At 41.7% G+C, this 15496-nt stretch overlaps 1 protein-coding gene across 6 annotated transcripts in view; it reads left to right on the top strand.

The window, feature by feature from the left end:
• Positions 1-12129, top strand: part of ADD1 (adducin 1) — a 48413-nt gene extending 36284 nt beyond the window's left edge. For 5 of the 6 annotated variants that reach the window (XM_079991542.1, XM_079991545.1, XM_079991544.1 and 2 more), the window contains 3 exons: positions 1136-1289; positions 4447-4542; positions 9923-12129. In XM_079991542.1, coding sequence (XP_079847668.1) covers positions 1136-1289; positions 4447-4542; positions 9923-10272 — 600 coding nt within the window. In that variant the 3' untranslated portion in view covers positions 10273-12129. Of the gene's footprint in view, positions 1-1135; positions 1290-4446; positions 4543-6601; positions 6636-9922 lie in introns of all 6 variants that reach the window. The other variant, XM_079991547.1, reaches the window with a different exon arrangement.
• Positions 12130-15496: the final 3367 nt, after the last annotated feature.

Raw genomic sequence — 15496 nt, forward strand, 5'->3', positions numbered from 1 at the left:
TCTAGTATCTTCCAACAAGGTTTGGGCACTCAGGGATATGGGCCAGAAATGAGCCTTTGAAATCTGATCAGAAGAGTCTGGAATTCTGTAACTCATCTGATATATGCCCTTCATGGAGTATTAGGTGCTGACAAGATGTATCTGCCATCTCTCCTGGGGGAACTGAGTATTTTGTTTCTTCCTGGGAATGATTTCCTTCTGTGCGGGGTGCTAATATAGTCTTCAGTGGCTGAGACTGACATATTTTCCCACATGATTTGGTGACTTTGCTCTTTCTGTAAGTTTAAAAGTACCTGAAAGAGTGAAAGAACAATATAGCCCGGCTTTTGTGTTATTTGAGTCCACGTCCTGGAAGAAGTGCCCTCCTTTGCAGGACTATGGGTTCTGTTCCCCACAGGGTAAGAATAAAGAAAAATGAGAGACTGCACTTCCAAATAAAGATACCTGTGGTCACTGACGTTAAATGTTTTTGTGCCTCCGGTGCAAATTATGACAAAGATGTAATTCTATAGCACACATTTAAAATGTGGCTGTGGACCTTGTCAAGATTTTTCCCCCAGTGGAAGTGTAAAAGGGAATTTCTGGTCAGTATTGCACAAGAGGAAAACCCATAGAGGAAAGCCTTCCCTGAAGGCCTCTCCCCACTTTTGAATGTTCTGGACAAGGTTAATTTGGACTTGCAGCTGAACCTTTTAACAGTTTGGTTCCCACTGCTTCCCAAGGGGTGCTTTTAAATATTGTGTAGTGATGTTATATTTTGTTGTGCTGCTTAAGAGTGAATATAGTGTGGCAGAAACACTGATGTTTGTGTGATGCTATCCCTGAAATGCCTGTTTTCATGTAATGGGTTAAATGAGTATTGTTACCATTATTAATTTGTTATGTGTGTAGGCAGTCTTTCACCTGAAAACTCTTCACAAGTTTGGAACTCATTAGTCTCGCTCTATTGCGGAATGTAGTCATGATGCAATAACTATGTGATAAAATGGATATTCATACTTTCTCTAAATGAAAATCTTTTCAGTCTTGTTTTTTTAATCAGATTTTGAATAATTTCTTCCATTGTTTTAGCCCTCAGGCATTGTTAGTGCACTGTATATTATTTCATGAAAAACGTTTATATTCTTCCAAACAGGGAGAATTGGTGACAGCATCAAAGGCAATAATTGAGAAGGAGTACCAACCACGAGTAATCGTAAGCACAACAGGACCAAACCCCTTCAACAAGTTCACAGACCAAGAACTAGAAGAGTATCGCAGAGAAGTAGAAAGGAAACAGAGGCAGTCAGGTTTGTGTCTACCGAACTCTAACTTGCTTTACCATGGTGTCAATATACTTCAGATATGTAGTTTAATGTGCCAGGCTTCCCTTAAAGGTTTCCTTAGCGTTGATTCTCATCATACCTTGGTGGTTGTACTGTGACATTTGCCCAACCTGCACAATGTACCAAGCAGTTACAGGAGCGGTCCTGGCAGAAACATTCTGTATTGCTGCTGTGCTTCTTACTTGAGACAAAGGAGGAGTCTGATGGTGGGCTTCTTGTTGGCTAGGACAAGCAACACATTACCTTGCAGACAACTTCAGTGATAAGAAACAAGCAATGTTAAACTAAACACTCATTTATTGCTGCTACTGTAGTTCATTTTTTCTGCTGGAAGCACAGAGTTTGGAGACTTAGTTGCTCTTTCATGTTGAAGTTGAAATGGTTTTTGTATGGATTTCCTTTACTTGATGATGTTGCTGAGCTCGAGAAGCAAAAAATAATAGAACTGTGATCTTAAAACATAATCAAATTCCATTGCAATTCTGTTATTTCATTTATGAATTGCTTCTTACAAAGCAGGGGTTCGTTACCTCCAGCCAATCTGGGCCATTCCAGTTTGACTCATCCCAAATCACACCCACCTGTCAATCAATGAAGTCACTTAGTGATGTTGCTGGGAGCAGAGTTCAGTCTGCTGGGTATTTCTTCATCAGCACATCAGCATGTTCCCTGCAGGGACTGTGCTGGCAGAGGAGACTCCTACAGAGAACAGGATTGAACTCTATGCTCATCAGCTGGTGAGGCCGGCAGGCTTCAATCCTGCCATGTGGAATCTGCGGTGAATGCACTGGGGAAGCAGACCCCTGCACAGGGCAGAATTGAATTCTCCATGAAGCCGATGAATGGAGTGGGGAAGCAGGCTTCCTCACCCCACCATGTGGGTTAATTCTTGACAGCTGAACGGCCTAGACCAGCTGTCAAAACTGGCCCATGGGTTGGAGGTTAGAAAGAGATCTGGAATTCAGGGCCAAAAATTCTCCATCCCTGCTATAAAGCATCTCAAAGCTAGTTCCCAATACAGTGGTACCTCGCAAGACGAACGCCTCGTAAGAAGGAAAACTCGCAAGACGAAAGAGTTTTTCGTTTTTTCAGTTGCTTCGCAAGACGAATTTCCCTATGGGCTTGCTTCGCAAGACGAAAACATCTTGCTAGTTTGTTTCCTTTGTCTTGCAAGTTTGTTTCCTTTTTAAAACCGTGCATTCACTTCGAGGAGCAACTCATAGCACGCGGTGTGGTAAGCCTTTTTTGAGGTTTTTGAAGACTTTGGTGATTTTTGAAGCTTTTCCAAAATCTGTGCTTCGCAAGACGAAAAAACTCGCAGAACGAATTAATTTCGTCTTGCGAGGTACCACTGTACAATAAAACATATACAGAAAAGTTATTTGAAACCACAAAGAAGCAACAAGGGGGGGGGGAGAATATCCTGCTGAGCCTAGTACTGCCCATTGTTCTATATTGTCAGTAACTCTAGACATACTCACACATTGCACTGAATACAGGTACTAACAATCTCAATGCATGTACAGATGTTTGTGTAAGAATACATTTGTTGATTTGTGAAGCTCGGCTATTGTGTACACAGGTATAAAATAGTACATTTATTGGATATAACATTCTGGCATCCCTTGTGAAAAATATTTTTCAGACAAAATGGATGTAATTTAGAAACTTCAAGTAGTAAAGCATAATATGTTAAAAATCATAAGACTTAACATTATTGGGACATCCAGAAATTTTGAACAAGTTGACCCAGCAATTGAAGACTCTGTTATTCTTGTGTGTTTGATGCATGAGATACTTCAGCTTAAACTGATTGTCTTTATAATGGTTACTGATTACATTTTTATCCAGGCCTTCTTGGAGCCCAGGGTGGCATATATGTTCTAGATTAGGCTGAGAAAGAGAGACTGAGCCCAAGGCCAGTCAGTCATTTTCGTGGCTACGTAGTGATCAGTCTCCCAAGCATGAAATGCTTGCCACTACACAACAGTCGTTCCCTTCCTTGCATTTGAGCTTTGAACAAAAATTGCCTCTCCTTTAGGATGATTTTTTTCTTTTGCATATAAGGGACGCAGGTGGTGGTGTGGTCTAAACCACAGAGCCTAGGGCTGGCCGATCAGAAGGTCGGCGGTTCAAATCCCTGCAATGGGGTGAGCTCCCGTTGTTGGGTCCCAGCTCCTGCCAACCTAGCAGTTCGAAAACACGTCAGAGTGCAAGTAGATAAATAGGTACCACTCTGGCGGAAAGGTAAACAGTGTTTCAATGAGCTGCTCTGGTTCGCCAGAAGCAGCTTAGTCATGCTGGCCACATGACCTGGAAAAACTGTCTGCGGACAAACGTCGACTCCCTCAGCCAGTAAAGTGAGATGAGCGCCGCAACCCTAGAGTCGTCCGCGACTGGACCTAATGGTCAGGGGTACCTTTACCTTTAAGAAACAATGGGATTCAGTTTGCACGGTGGTTGAGGGTGAGAAAATAAACACATTTGCATTGCCAAGGCAACTAGACAGATGCCTTGTAACCCCAGGCTGATTGTTCTTCGTTGACTAGTTGGGTAGAAAGAGGATGGAGAATTGCACATCAGTACATAGCTTTTCAGCAGCAGCTACACACAGTTGAACTAACGTTGCCAAAAATCTTACTGCTCGATGAAGCTGCCAGCTGGGCAAGACCAGTCCAGTTTGTGAATATCTTTTAGTTTATGGTTGGCCATGTTCCTTAATTGCTTCCTGCTAGAGAAGCTTCCGCTGAACAAAGTTCCTTGCGATGGTCATTTATGGGTTTTTTCTGTGATCTGTAGTACCTGGACTAATCTGGAATCCATAACAGTTTGTGTTTATAATTTATATAATGTTCCATTCATTGCCTCCTGTGAATTTCAGATGTCATCAGCCACAGTAAATTCTAAACAGTTCTAAATTCTAAACAGTAAACTTCCCTATCTATTTTAACATAGGGCACAACTAGTAACACATTTTTGCTCAGTTGCACTCATGTTTTCATTTATATTAGAAACAGCTTCTGAACAGAGTTCTTCATTAAAAGTTAAGATCCTTTATGCACAGTTATGTGAATTGTGAGAGTAATCTGTTTAACCTTGTCTGTACTCTTACATTTTGTAGAAGATTCAGAAGATGCCAGGCAGCAGAGGGAGAGGAGCTCTTTGGAGCACCCTGCTGCTTGCACTCCACCCAGCACTCCAGTGAAACTGGAGGAAGGTATGTCCCCTGGAGCTAAGAGTTTGTGTAGCTGCACCTCTGTGTTCATGTTTCAGTTGATATCAGATAAAAATGTGTTCATCTATTTTATTCTGTAGAGCAACATATAGCTAAATGTGCTAGTGGTTGTGTTCGCAATAATAAAGAAATGTGCACTGAGAACACAAGGACTGCCTGATTGGGCAAGACCACGCTCTGTCTCGTGTGACATGGAAAGTGATGGCCATCTCCTTTTGTTAGCTCCTGATTAAGTGGCATACCGTCTAATAGAGTTATCAGTAGTTTTCTTTCTTGAATTGCTTTATTCTTTTAAAAAGCCATCTTAGCTAGTTAGCAGTATCAACTTTTAATTTGTGGATTATTTACACATTTTGACCTTTATCTGCTGCCAGTAGTGTCATCGAGTGATCCTGAATTCTTGTGTTGTGAAGGAGGGAGGTTTTTCTTTCTATCTGCACTGTACACAACTTTGTAAGCCTCTTTCCTGTTTCTTTTAAGTTTTTTTCAACGGAAAAGCCACTAGTGCTTTAAGCTTTCTTCATAGGGAAGATGTTCCAGCACTGGATCTCTTCGGTTGCACTCTTATGCAACTTGCTCATCTCTTTGGCACTCTCTTCAAGTGGTGGTCTCCCAAAACTGTACACAGTATTTCCAAATTCTCTATTCCATAATGGCAATAGAAAATTCCTTTGGATCATTTCCAGCTCCGAGTGTAACTTTTTCATGGCTTGTGGGATCAGGAAGAGTCAACTTCAAAGCCCCTTTTAATATCCTGTTCCCAGTTAACTTGGGAGTAACTGCTGTTTGTGAGATTTACTTCCAAGTAAATTGGCACAGGATCATGCTGTTAAAAAACTTAACATAGCTAAATATTGTGAAAAGGGAGACTGAATGGGAAATCACACAATAGCTTTTTGGATGGTCAAATTAACAAAGTCACAAGAATAGAATTTACAAATTTGCTGAAATTAAAATGATGCTAGAGAATTTTGAAATTATTTCTTTGCACTGAGGGTTCCCAGAGTGTCCTTTCAGCAGTACTGAAAGACTCTTGATCATGAATAGCCAGCCACTCTGCCATTATCTCTCCAGTTCTCCTCTTCATTGAAACGTTCATTGGCAGAAATGCTCGTCAGCAGTTGATCTTGAACCTTTTGTTTTCGGATTTGACCTCACAGCTGGCTACTAGGAAATATCTATGCTACCAAATAGTAGCTGCCTACCCAACCAGGCACAAGTTGTAGAATGCCATCCATCAGGATATTAGTGAAGCTAATGTCCCAGTGTGCACCAGTGAGCAGGATCACTGTGCTCAGCAACTCTTATGTACCCCTGAGCAGTAGTGGGCGCCACTGCTTTGCTGATCTGGCTTCCCAACACTGCTCATCACTGCCACTTATCAAGAGGGGGAGGGGCGAGTGGCAGGAAGCTCAGTGCAGTGCAAGTGCAGTGGCAGAACCACTCAAACGCTGCTGCACCAAGCTCCCCACAGCTGTGCCTCCCTTCCTCTCGGTAACTGGCAATGCCACACCAACCACTGCTGCACCTGAGCCCCACTTACCAACAAAAGGAGATTTCACTTCCAGAGAGACGCAGGTCCTGTCTAGAGCTGTTTCCATTGTTGAAATGCGAGGGGAAATCTTCCTGCCCAAATGGGTTTTTGGATCATGCAAATTTTTTAGCAAATTCTGCTTGGTGGTTGCACATTTCTTAAGCATTATTGTAATTGGATTACACCTCTACTCATAGGTTTCAAAGTTAAAAGATTTGATTTCTTTAAGGTCTCTGCTTAATGAGAGCAAGACCAGACCTATTGTTGCAGTGAATTGGTAAAAATAAGTTGAGTACTCAAACCAGGTGTAATCTAAGATGTGTTCAGTGTCTCCCTTTTACCCTGGATTTTATCACTTGTCTGTTACAAAGTTGTCTCTTCACACCACCTCATTCTGTATTTTATAAGAATGGTAATGACCATTCTTTTAATATAACACAATGGCTGTGATGGATGTATAGATTCTCTACTTGTGCTTTTTTCTTCTTGTGGCTGCGTTACAAACAGGAGGTGGATATGCTAAAGAGTACCTGTTGCCATAGTAAGTATCATCCCATCCCTGTTCCTGCTGCTTTATCCTGACTTCTCTGTGCTGTGCTTCATTCTCTTGCATATTTTGTGGTGTTTCCTCCCTATGTTGGTTTGGTCAGCCTTTACATAGTTTGAAGTCTGCTTAACTATTTCAGTTGCTTTACCAGAACAAAGAGATCAGAGGTACATTAAGAAAAATACAGTCTGTATTAGACTTGAGTGTGACTTGGTAGCCATATGTATAAAACACTCCAAGTAGATGTTCACATACTGTTTTTGACCCCAAACCATTGATTTATCCTGTAAAGCAGAGAATAAGGTAGTGTTGCATTGCTCCTTATATCAATGACAACAAACTAAAATCACCTTAAGAGACAAAAGGATGTTTTAAAGAGGCTCATCTCTTCATGATTGTGTCTGTTTTCCTAAGTGTTCTTAGTGGCGCGTTGTCTGTTGTGAGAAGGGAGCCTGAGCCCCTCTCTTCAAGCTGAGGAGCACAAAGAAGAGAAGAGGGTAGACAGTGCAAATCTGGTAGCCTGTATTTCTCTTAAAATGCCTCCATAACAGCACTCCACATACATTTCTGTGGGACAGGAAAGTCCCCTCTCCTTCTCATGTCAAACCGGACTATAATCATATGTTAGAGAGTGGCTTTATAGTGCCACTTTCAACTCATGGTTGTACCAGTTGCATTGTTTTATATAGCATTTACTGTGCTTCTTCATGGGCATCCACTAAGCTTTACATTTTCAATTTATTTTTGACTCTGAAATTCTTTCAAGTAAAATCTAACTATAAGTCCCATTGGAAAGGTGCATTTAATTTGCTGAGCTGAATAAATGTTAAAAGTTTTTATTGTTGTTCCTTAAAGCCATATCCATACATTTCTTTGCCATGTTTGCACGTAACAAAAGCCCAGACTTACCAATTTAGCATGAATGGGCAGTGTGCTGGCACATGCTGCCTGATTGCTCCCACTTCACTCCTCTCCTGGCGTATGAGGGGTTAAACTGGGAAGACCTACCTTTCTGTTGCATCTGAACCAGAGATTGGGATTGTGGGTTCCCTAACAAGCCATAATCAGCAAGCCAGGCACAAATCATGGCTTAATGTAGACTAGAGATTGTGGTTACAGAAAAACAAACCATGTTCTCTGGTTACAGTGGAAAGGGAAACCAAGAAAGTTTGAGGAAGAGCCATAACTCTATTATGGCATCTGCCTGCATGGAGAAGGTCCCAGCTTCAGTTCCCATCATCTCTATGTAGGGCTGGGAATATGCTGTCTGAAACGCTTGAGAGCCACTGCCACTCACCAACCTTTGCCAGTCTGGTTCCCTCCAGATGTTTTTGGACTACAGTTTGGATTACATCCCCCACCAGCACAGCTGTATGTTGACAGGGCTGATGGGAGCATGACCATACTGGCTGGGGCTGATGGGAATTGTAGTCCAAAACTTCTGGAGGGTGCCCACTTGATGAAGTCAGGTGTAAACATTGCTGAGCTAGTGGGACTGGTGGTCTGACTCCATTTTCATCTGACTTCCTTCCATGTAAGGCAGCAATTAATTGCTATAACAGCAACAATGAAAACAGAAGGATAGTTGAACTACATTTAAATAAAAGAAATTAATTGCAGCTTTTAACTTTCCAAATAGCTTTTTCATTTCCCCTGCTTTTAAATTATCCTAACCCGTTTTAAAACTTCTAATGTTTTGGTTTGCTGAGTTTGAAGTGGTTATCATCACTAAGCTAACAAATCCCAGGTTTTTCCTGTTCCAAGCTTCAAATAAAGATGAAACAGAGAATTGTTAAATACAAATACAAAGAATGTGAATGCAATATTAAATTAACCTTAAAAGAATACAAACCACAGCATGGTATTTTCGGTGCAGTACTAGAAATGAACCAGGTACCTAAAGTCACTGCAATTCAAATTGGGCCAAGAACCATGGCCATAAACCTCCAGTGCCTCAGAAATAAAGTGATATGTTTGCTGTTGCAACTTTGCTATGGTTTGCGCTTCCCTGTGTTTATGTGAAGAGAGCATGTGCAGTGGATCCTAACATCCTTAGTAATTCAAGGAGTTAGCTAAGATTTGATCTACATAAGATCATCTCCTGTTGTTTATGTCCGGGATGCTCTTCACAATAGTGTTTTCTCACTTCCTATAAGGCCAGAGAAAGAGGCACCTTCCTAATGATTATTAAAATTTTGGACTGTGTCTAAAAAACAGATAAGAGACGGCAAAGTACAACATGCTTTTCCATCCTGAAAGCCAATTCATGCATTATGCAAAAGTAGGGGGAACAGAAGCTGAATCACCCATAAACGTCCGTGTTTCCTTTCTTCTATTGCATTGCAGTGCGAGAGGGGAAACAGAAGCGGGGGTAGTTCATGCCTCTGCTTTCCCTGTGTCTCTGTAATATTTGAACAAACGGAGAATCAGGTTGCAAAGAATGCACAATTTAAGATTCCAAGTCACACAAAACTCTGGCCCACTTGAAGATACAGGTGAGATGTCTTTTGAGGATAAGGGAGCAATAGTTAGCATTGCTGAGCTTTGTTTAAAAGCTCCTTCATCTGCAGAGAGGGTGGCTTCATTTTTCATACTGAATGCCTTCGTGTAAGCCAGTCTTTTGGGCCACTGCAAAAGGCTAATATAAAACCTCATTAAGTCATCAGTGCTACTCCGTCTGAATACTGAGTCCAATTATTATTATTTTGCAAAATAAGGAGAAACAAGCATATGCATCTTCCATTTAGGCTGTCCCTGCTCCTGCCAACCTAGCAGTTCAAAAGCACGTCAAAGTGCAAGTAGATAAATAGGTTCCACTCCGGCGGGAAGGTAAACAGCGTTTCCGTGCGCTGCTCTGGTTTGCCAGAAGTGGCTTAGTCATGCTCGCCACATGACCCGGAAGCTGTACGCCGGCTCCCTCAGCCAATAAAGCGAGATGAGCGCCGCAGCCCCAGAGTTGTCCGTGACTGGACCTAATGGTCAGGGGTCCCTTTACCCTGTGTGCTTATAGAGAAGAGTGAATATTTCATAAATAAATGTAAGAAGTCAGCAGAATTTTTAGTATGTAAACTTCTGACACTTTGGTTTTTGACTCTAAAGCATTGTGGAGAAGACAGAATTCGAATAAATATTTCAGTTTCATCTCTCTGCCCAAAGGCCATTTACAAAGAGACTCAAAACACCTGGCTCTGCATGTAGGTTTTCCACAGTTAATTTCTGTTCGCCCTCATTTCAGCAACAGGCACACATTAACAGATGTTTCCTGTTGCTTGCTCCACTAGAGAGGCAGCCTAACCAGACTTGCAACGATGACAGTGATGCTGCAACTTTCAAGCAAAGCCTCCCAGATCTCACCCCTGATGAGCCTTCAGAGCCCCTCGGCTTCCCAACCTTTGGAAAAGAGGATGATAAAAGTGACAAAGATCTCGCCCAAAGCCAGACTGAGTTACCTCCTGAAAATCCAGAACCCCAATCTCAGCCGGGTGAAGAGGCAGTGACCCCACTGGCTGAGGAGGGGGCAGCAGCCGAAACCGGCGGTGATGAGTCTCCTGGGAAGTCTCCGTCCAAGAAGAAGAAGAAGTTCCGTACACCTTCCTTCCTGAAGAAAAACAAAAAGAAGACTGACTCCTAAATACCTTCAAATATACTGTCATGGTTAGAGTCTAAGTTTATTAACCACTAGAATGTATCAGTTCTTACTGAGTGTTTTCTTTTGTCTTTAGTAACAAGCAGAACAAGCAACACCCTCAAGCTATAGCTTGATTGCTTAAGATTATAATGGAAAATTAATGAGCAGAAGGTGCTAATCCTGCATATTCAACAGCAGCTAACCAGGGTTTATCCCTAGTACGCAAGCAAAGCTAAATGACTTCCATGGAACCCCTTGTGTCACGTTGAGAACCCATGCTGATTTATATATGCAGTCAATGGATTTTCGCAAGGTCTTGCTCCACGGGGTGTTGCTGTCTGCTCACTCTAACATTTGTTCTTGTCCCAGAGCCTACTGTTGTTACCAAGTGGCTTCTTAAATACTGACAACTTGGATATAATTGCAGTTATATTTTGAGAGGTTGTATTATGGAACCGAGCACCTGCTTTCGCACTGTGTAATTAGAAATAACGTTACACTGAGGCTTTGAAGAAAGCTGTCTTTTCCCTTCCCTTATTCTGTATTGTAGCATAGCTGAAATTTAAATCTATTTGTTATGTGTAAGAAGAATGAAGTGATTTGTGGTGTTTCCTGCTGATCCCTCTGCCTGCGTTCTAATAAACTGACAGAACAACCAGTTATTTTACTAATTTCTTTTCTACCAAAAGTTTGTATCCAACCTCACCTGATAATTCAGAAGTTAATTTCAAGCCTTTGAAAATAAAATTTCCTAGTAGCAGGCACATACTTACTGCCTTTATTAAGACAGATCATTACCTCACTCAATTGCTCCAATACGTTGTGCCACTTGCGGATGCAACAGCTGTACTACAGCGTGAGCTGCCCCATTCATTTCCAAGGCCATGTGGCTCATTTCCAAGAACCCTTGGAAGGTTTGTCCTAATCTGGCACTGACTTGGCACAGATTGCTAATCTCTTCTGCTTCTCTGGATTCACTGATTTAAGCTACAGTGCAGAGACTAAACTTTTGAGTTGTGCAAGGCAGTGTTTCAGAAACAATTGGTATTTCTTCTAAACCTGTAAAGTTGACTGAGTTCTGGTGATAACAAAAGAAAAGACTCACTGTTTAAGGTCAGTTGGGAACGAAGATGCTGATTTTTATTAACTTCGGTAATGAATAATGCACCACGGGGGGTGGGGAGATTGTGTAGGTTTTTAATTGAAGTTTGGTGAAATAGCTAGTATTGAATGCCTTACAATTCGTGCTTTAAAAAAAGCACAGATTAGAAAGAATTCAGTGACTGCTGCAGCTTTATTCTAAACATTATGCCTATGTTAGGTTCCAAATAGATACCTTGGAAACCAGTTTGAAACAAATCACTTTAAAATGGTAAAATAAATAAATAACACCCGTGCAGAAGGGTTACAGGGAGATTGGGGGAGGGTTGGTGGTACTAAAACCATCACTAATGGAAAAGCAGAAGTGCTGATAACAGAGAGAGAGAGAGAGAGAGAGAGGAATTTTTCATATGGACTGCATGGCACTAATGGCTTTGAGCTTGTTTCCTAACTGTGTGTCCTGTGAACACTAAAAGCTTAACCGTGTCTCATTGCCAGGATTGAAATTGCATTACAAAAGCCATTGCTTTAGTGTTTCTGTTATAAAATGTAGGGACTCTAATCTTTGACCACATATGCAATGATTTTTAAGTTCCAGTTTTGTAGTTCTCAATTCTTTCTATTACATAATGAAATCTAGTTGTGTATTGTATGAGAACACACTTCAGTGGGACAGGGAGGGAAAGGGAAGAGTCCTGTATTTTTTCTTCTTCTTTTGTTGTTTAATTCAATTCTACACAAATAAAATTCTTTAAAGGAGTTGTGTCTCCTTGTGCCTTGTTTCTGAGATCCAGGTATTCTTGAGCTCATGTTGCTGCAAGACTCATAGCACATTTATGGAAAAGGTGGCGCTGTGGGTTAAAGCCTCAGCGCCTAGGGCTTGCCGATCGAAAGGTCGGCGGTTCGAATCCCTGCGGCGGGGTGCGCTCCCGCTGCTCGGTCCCAGCGCCTGCCAACCTAGCAGTTCGAAAGCACCTCCGGGTGCAAGTAGATAAATAGGGACCGCTTACCAGCGGGAAGGTAAACGGCGTTTCCGTGTGCGGCTCTGGCTCTGGCTCTGGCCAGAGCAGCGATGTCACGCTGGCCACGTGACCCGGAAGTGTCTCCAGACAGCGCTGGCCCCCGGCCTCTTAAGTGAGATGGGCGCACAACCCCAGAGTCTGTCAAGACTGGCCCGTACGGGCAGGGGTACCTTTACCTTTTTAAACCCAGTCAATTCAGAGCGATCCAAAGACACCAACAGAATATCGCGACCAGTTATGGTGGAGAGGATGGGAAGGCTAGAATATGCTGGGGCTACAGCACTGCTGTGTCTGCTATACTTTCCAAACCCAGAAGAGGAGGGGCACACACACCACTTTCAAAAACAATAGAGTAAAAATTGCAGCCAGGCCTTCAATGGCTGGTGGCTGGCTGGAGTAGAGACAACACCCCAAATCTGCTGGACTATACAGCCAATTTGTGCAGCGGTGTATCCACTATTATTTAATGTCCATGATAACTATCACTTCCCCCAACACAGATGAGACATGGCAGATGATGCAGGCCTGTGGCGCATTCTCAACACAAGTGAGAAACATGTTCCTATGCTGATTCAGGTTTTCAGATGACTCCATGTTTTCCCCCATGGACAGTGGGACAAAAATCACTAACTCTAGCATATAGCTACAGGAATCCAGCAAGCCAATATATTGACCCCCTGACAAAAAGATTCAAGGCCAAATAATATCGCACATCACCAGTGAAACCTGTGATGAGCCCAATAACTGCACCGTTGCTCCCTAACCCGCAGATAGGCTTCAACAGTGTAAATTTGCAACTTTAAAAAACACTCATGTAGCCTTCATCAACATTTATCTGTGGTTCTAGATTCAGGTAGGTAGCAGTGTTGGTCTGATGCAGTCAAAATATATATTAAAAATTGTCCAGTAGAACCTTAGAGACCAACTAAATTTGTTCTTGGTATAAGCTTTTGTGTACATGTATCTGAAGAAGTGTGCATGCGCACGAAAGCTTATATCAAGAACAAACTTAGTTGGTCTCTAAGGTGCTACTGGACAATTGTTATATATATTTCATTTATCTGTGGATTAGTTCTAGCTGTCAGGTGCTTATCTTTCACTATTCATCTGCAAATAGTCTTGGTTTTCTCTAAATCCTGAGCACAAGCTTACCTTGACCAAGGCTAATCTCATTGACCCAACTCGCTTACAATTTATTCTCGACGTGAATGATTTGTACAAAACTAGGTAGGCAGCCTGCAGCCAAACTAAAGGACTATGATGTATGTTGATATTAAAGTTTGTGCCCTGAATCTTACATATAATATAGATACTATCTGGAAGGAAGGATTTTTTATTATGTTTTTTAAGCTCAATTCATAAATCTCTCTCAGAAACATAGCTAAGTGATATAACCATAAAAACATAGATAAAACCATTTCATATATACAAACAAAATCCAATACAGATACAGACTGGAATAAAAATTTCCATTTTAAAATGTTTATTGAAAAAGCAACATCTTCAAAACGCAATATAGATATCTGCTATGCAGTGGGACAACACAGAACAGACCTGATTGAGAATGGGCTCTGCAGGTCTTAATTAGGTGACCTTTGTTACATGAGACTCCAATTAAGAGGCTGCAATGACAGTTAACCCCTCATACACCAGAGCAGTAAATATAAACAGATCCTTTAGCCTATTTTACAGAGACAAATAACCATTTTGTCACAGAGCGAAAATACCACAGTTCTAATTTAAGGAGAGGGGCCAGCCCCTCTTATGCTTTTGGCAGAGGTTATAGTAGCCAACTATAGATTAAGGAAGGGAGATAAATTGGGGGAGGAGAAGCATCCTTTTAGCACCCCCTGCTTTCCAAAGAATCTTGTTTTTCTTGCTGCCTCTCATTTCCCCAACTTTCCTATCTCTTCTTTCCCTCTCTGCTTTTTTCTCTTCCTGCATTCCTGGCTTTATTAATTTTCCTGTTGCTCTCTTTTTCAATTACATTCAGAGGCAGCTGGTATGCTGGCTGCTTGTGTAGCAGGAGAAAAAGAGGGGAGAAAAACAATAAAATTTGCCTCTTCTAACAGATACAACCCTGGGATGCTATACAGAATTCAGGAGAATAAACTAGCTGGGATCCAACTTGCTGGATAAGGCACAAAGACAGGCGTGCTTTTTAATAACTCAATGAAAAATTGGTCTCTCAAAAGTTTTATATAGGGAAAACAAAAATATCCGTGCAACACAAAAAACAGTATGCTTAATGTTTTAGACTGCTATAGAGAAAGAGTTATTTAGAGACAAAATTCAGTATTATAGCAGCTGCAAGGAGTTCCCAAGGAAAAGTGGTATTACAGCCTGACTTCCTCCTTTGGCAATCCTCACCGAACTCTAGCCCAATGGTTGCCATTAATCTGATTTGAACTTATTTTATAATGAAATGATTTTAGAATATTGTATCATTTTACTGTTGTTAGCCGCTCTGAGACCGGCTTCGGCTGGGGAGGGTGGGATATAAATAAAATTTTATTCATATTATTATTATTATTACATTAAGTGGGAATGGGATTTCAGTTCAAGGGTAAGCCTCACTCAACTAAATGGGACTTCCGAGTAAACATTTTTTATTGTTGGGGGGCGGACGGACTTCAAAAAGTAGCTAGCACAAACACCCTAGGGCAGGCATAGGCAAACTCTGGCCCTCCAGATATTTGGGACTACAATTCCCATCATCCCTAGCTAACAGGACCAGTGGTCAGGGATGATGGGAATTGTAGTCCCAAAACATCTGGAGGGCCGAGTTTGCCTATGCCTGCCCTAGGGCCACCTGTAGGGTTGTAGGGGCTACCATGTCTCCAATTTCATGCACTTAGTAAAAAAGAAAAAAAGAATGGCTGTTTTGGTTTCTCAATGTAAATGAGGTCCAGATTAGGTCTATACTAGAGGAAGATCGGAAACAACTAAACAACAACAACAGAGGAAGATCCAGATCAATGAATCAGGTCCCAAATTAGATTGGGGGGGGCGTGTCTTGCACAGCTGTAATTTAAGTCCTACAATTGTTTCCACAGACACTACAGTAGTAGTTTTTGGCACAGGGTTCGAACACTTCATTTACA

This window comes from Podarcis cretensis (assembly GCF_951804945.1).
Source record: "Podarcis cretensis genome assembly, chromosome: 9".
Taxonomy (NCBI): Eukaryota; Metazoa; Chordata; class Lepidosauria; order Squamata; family Lacertidae; genus Podarcis; species Podarcis cretensis.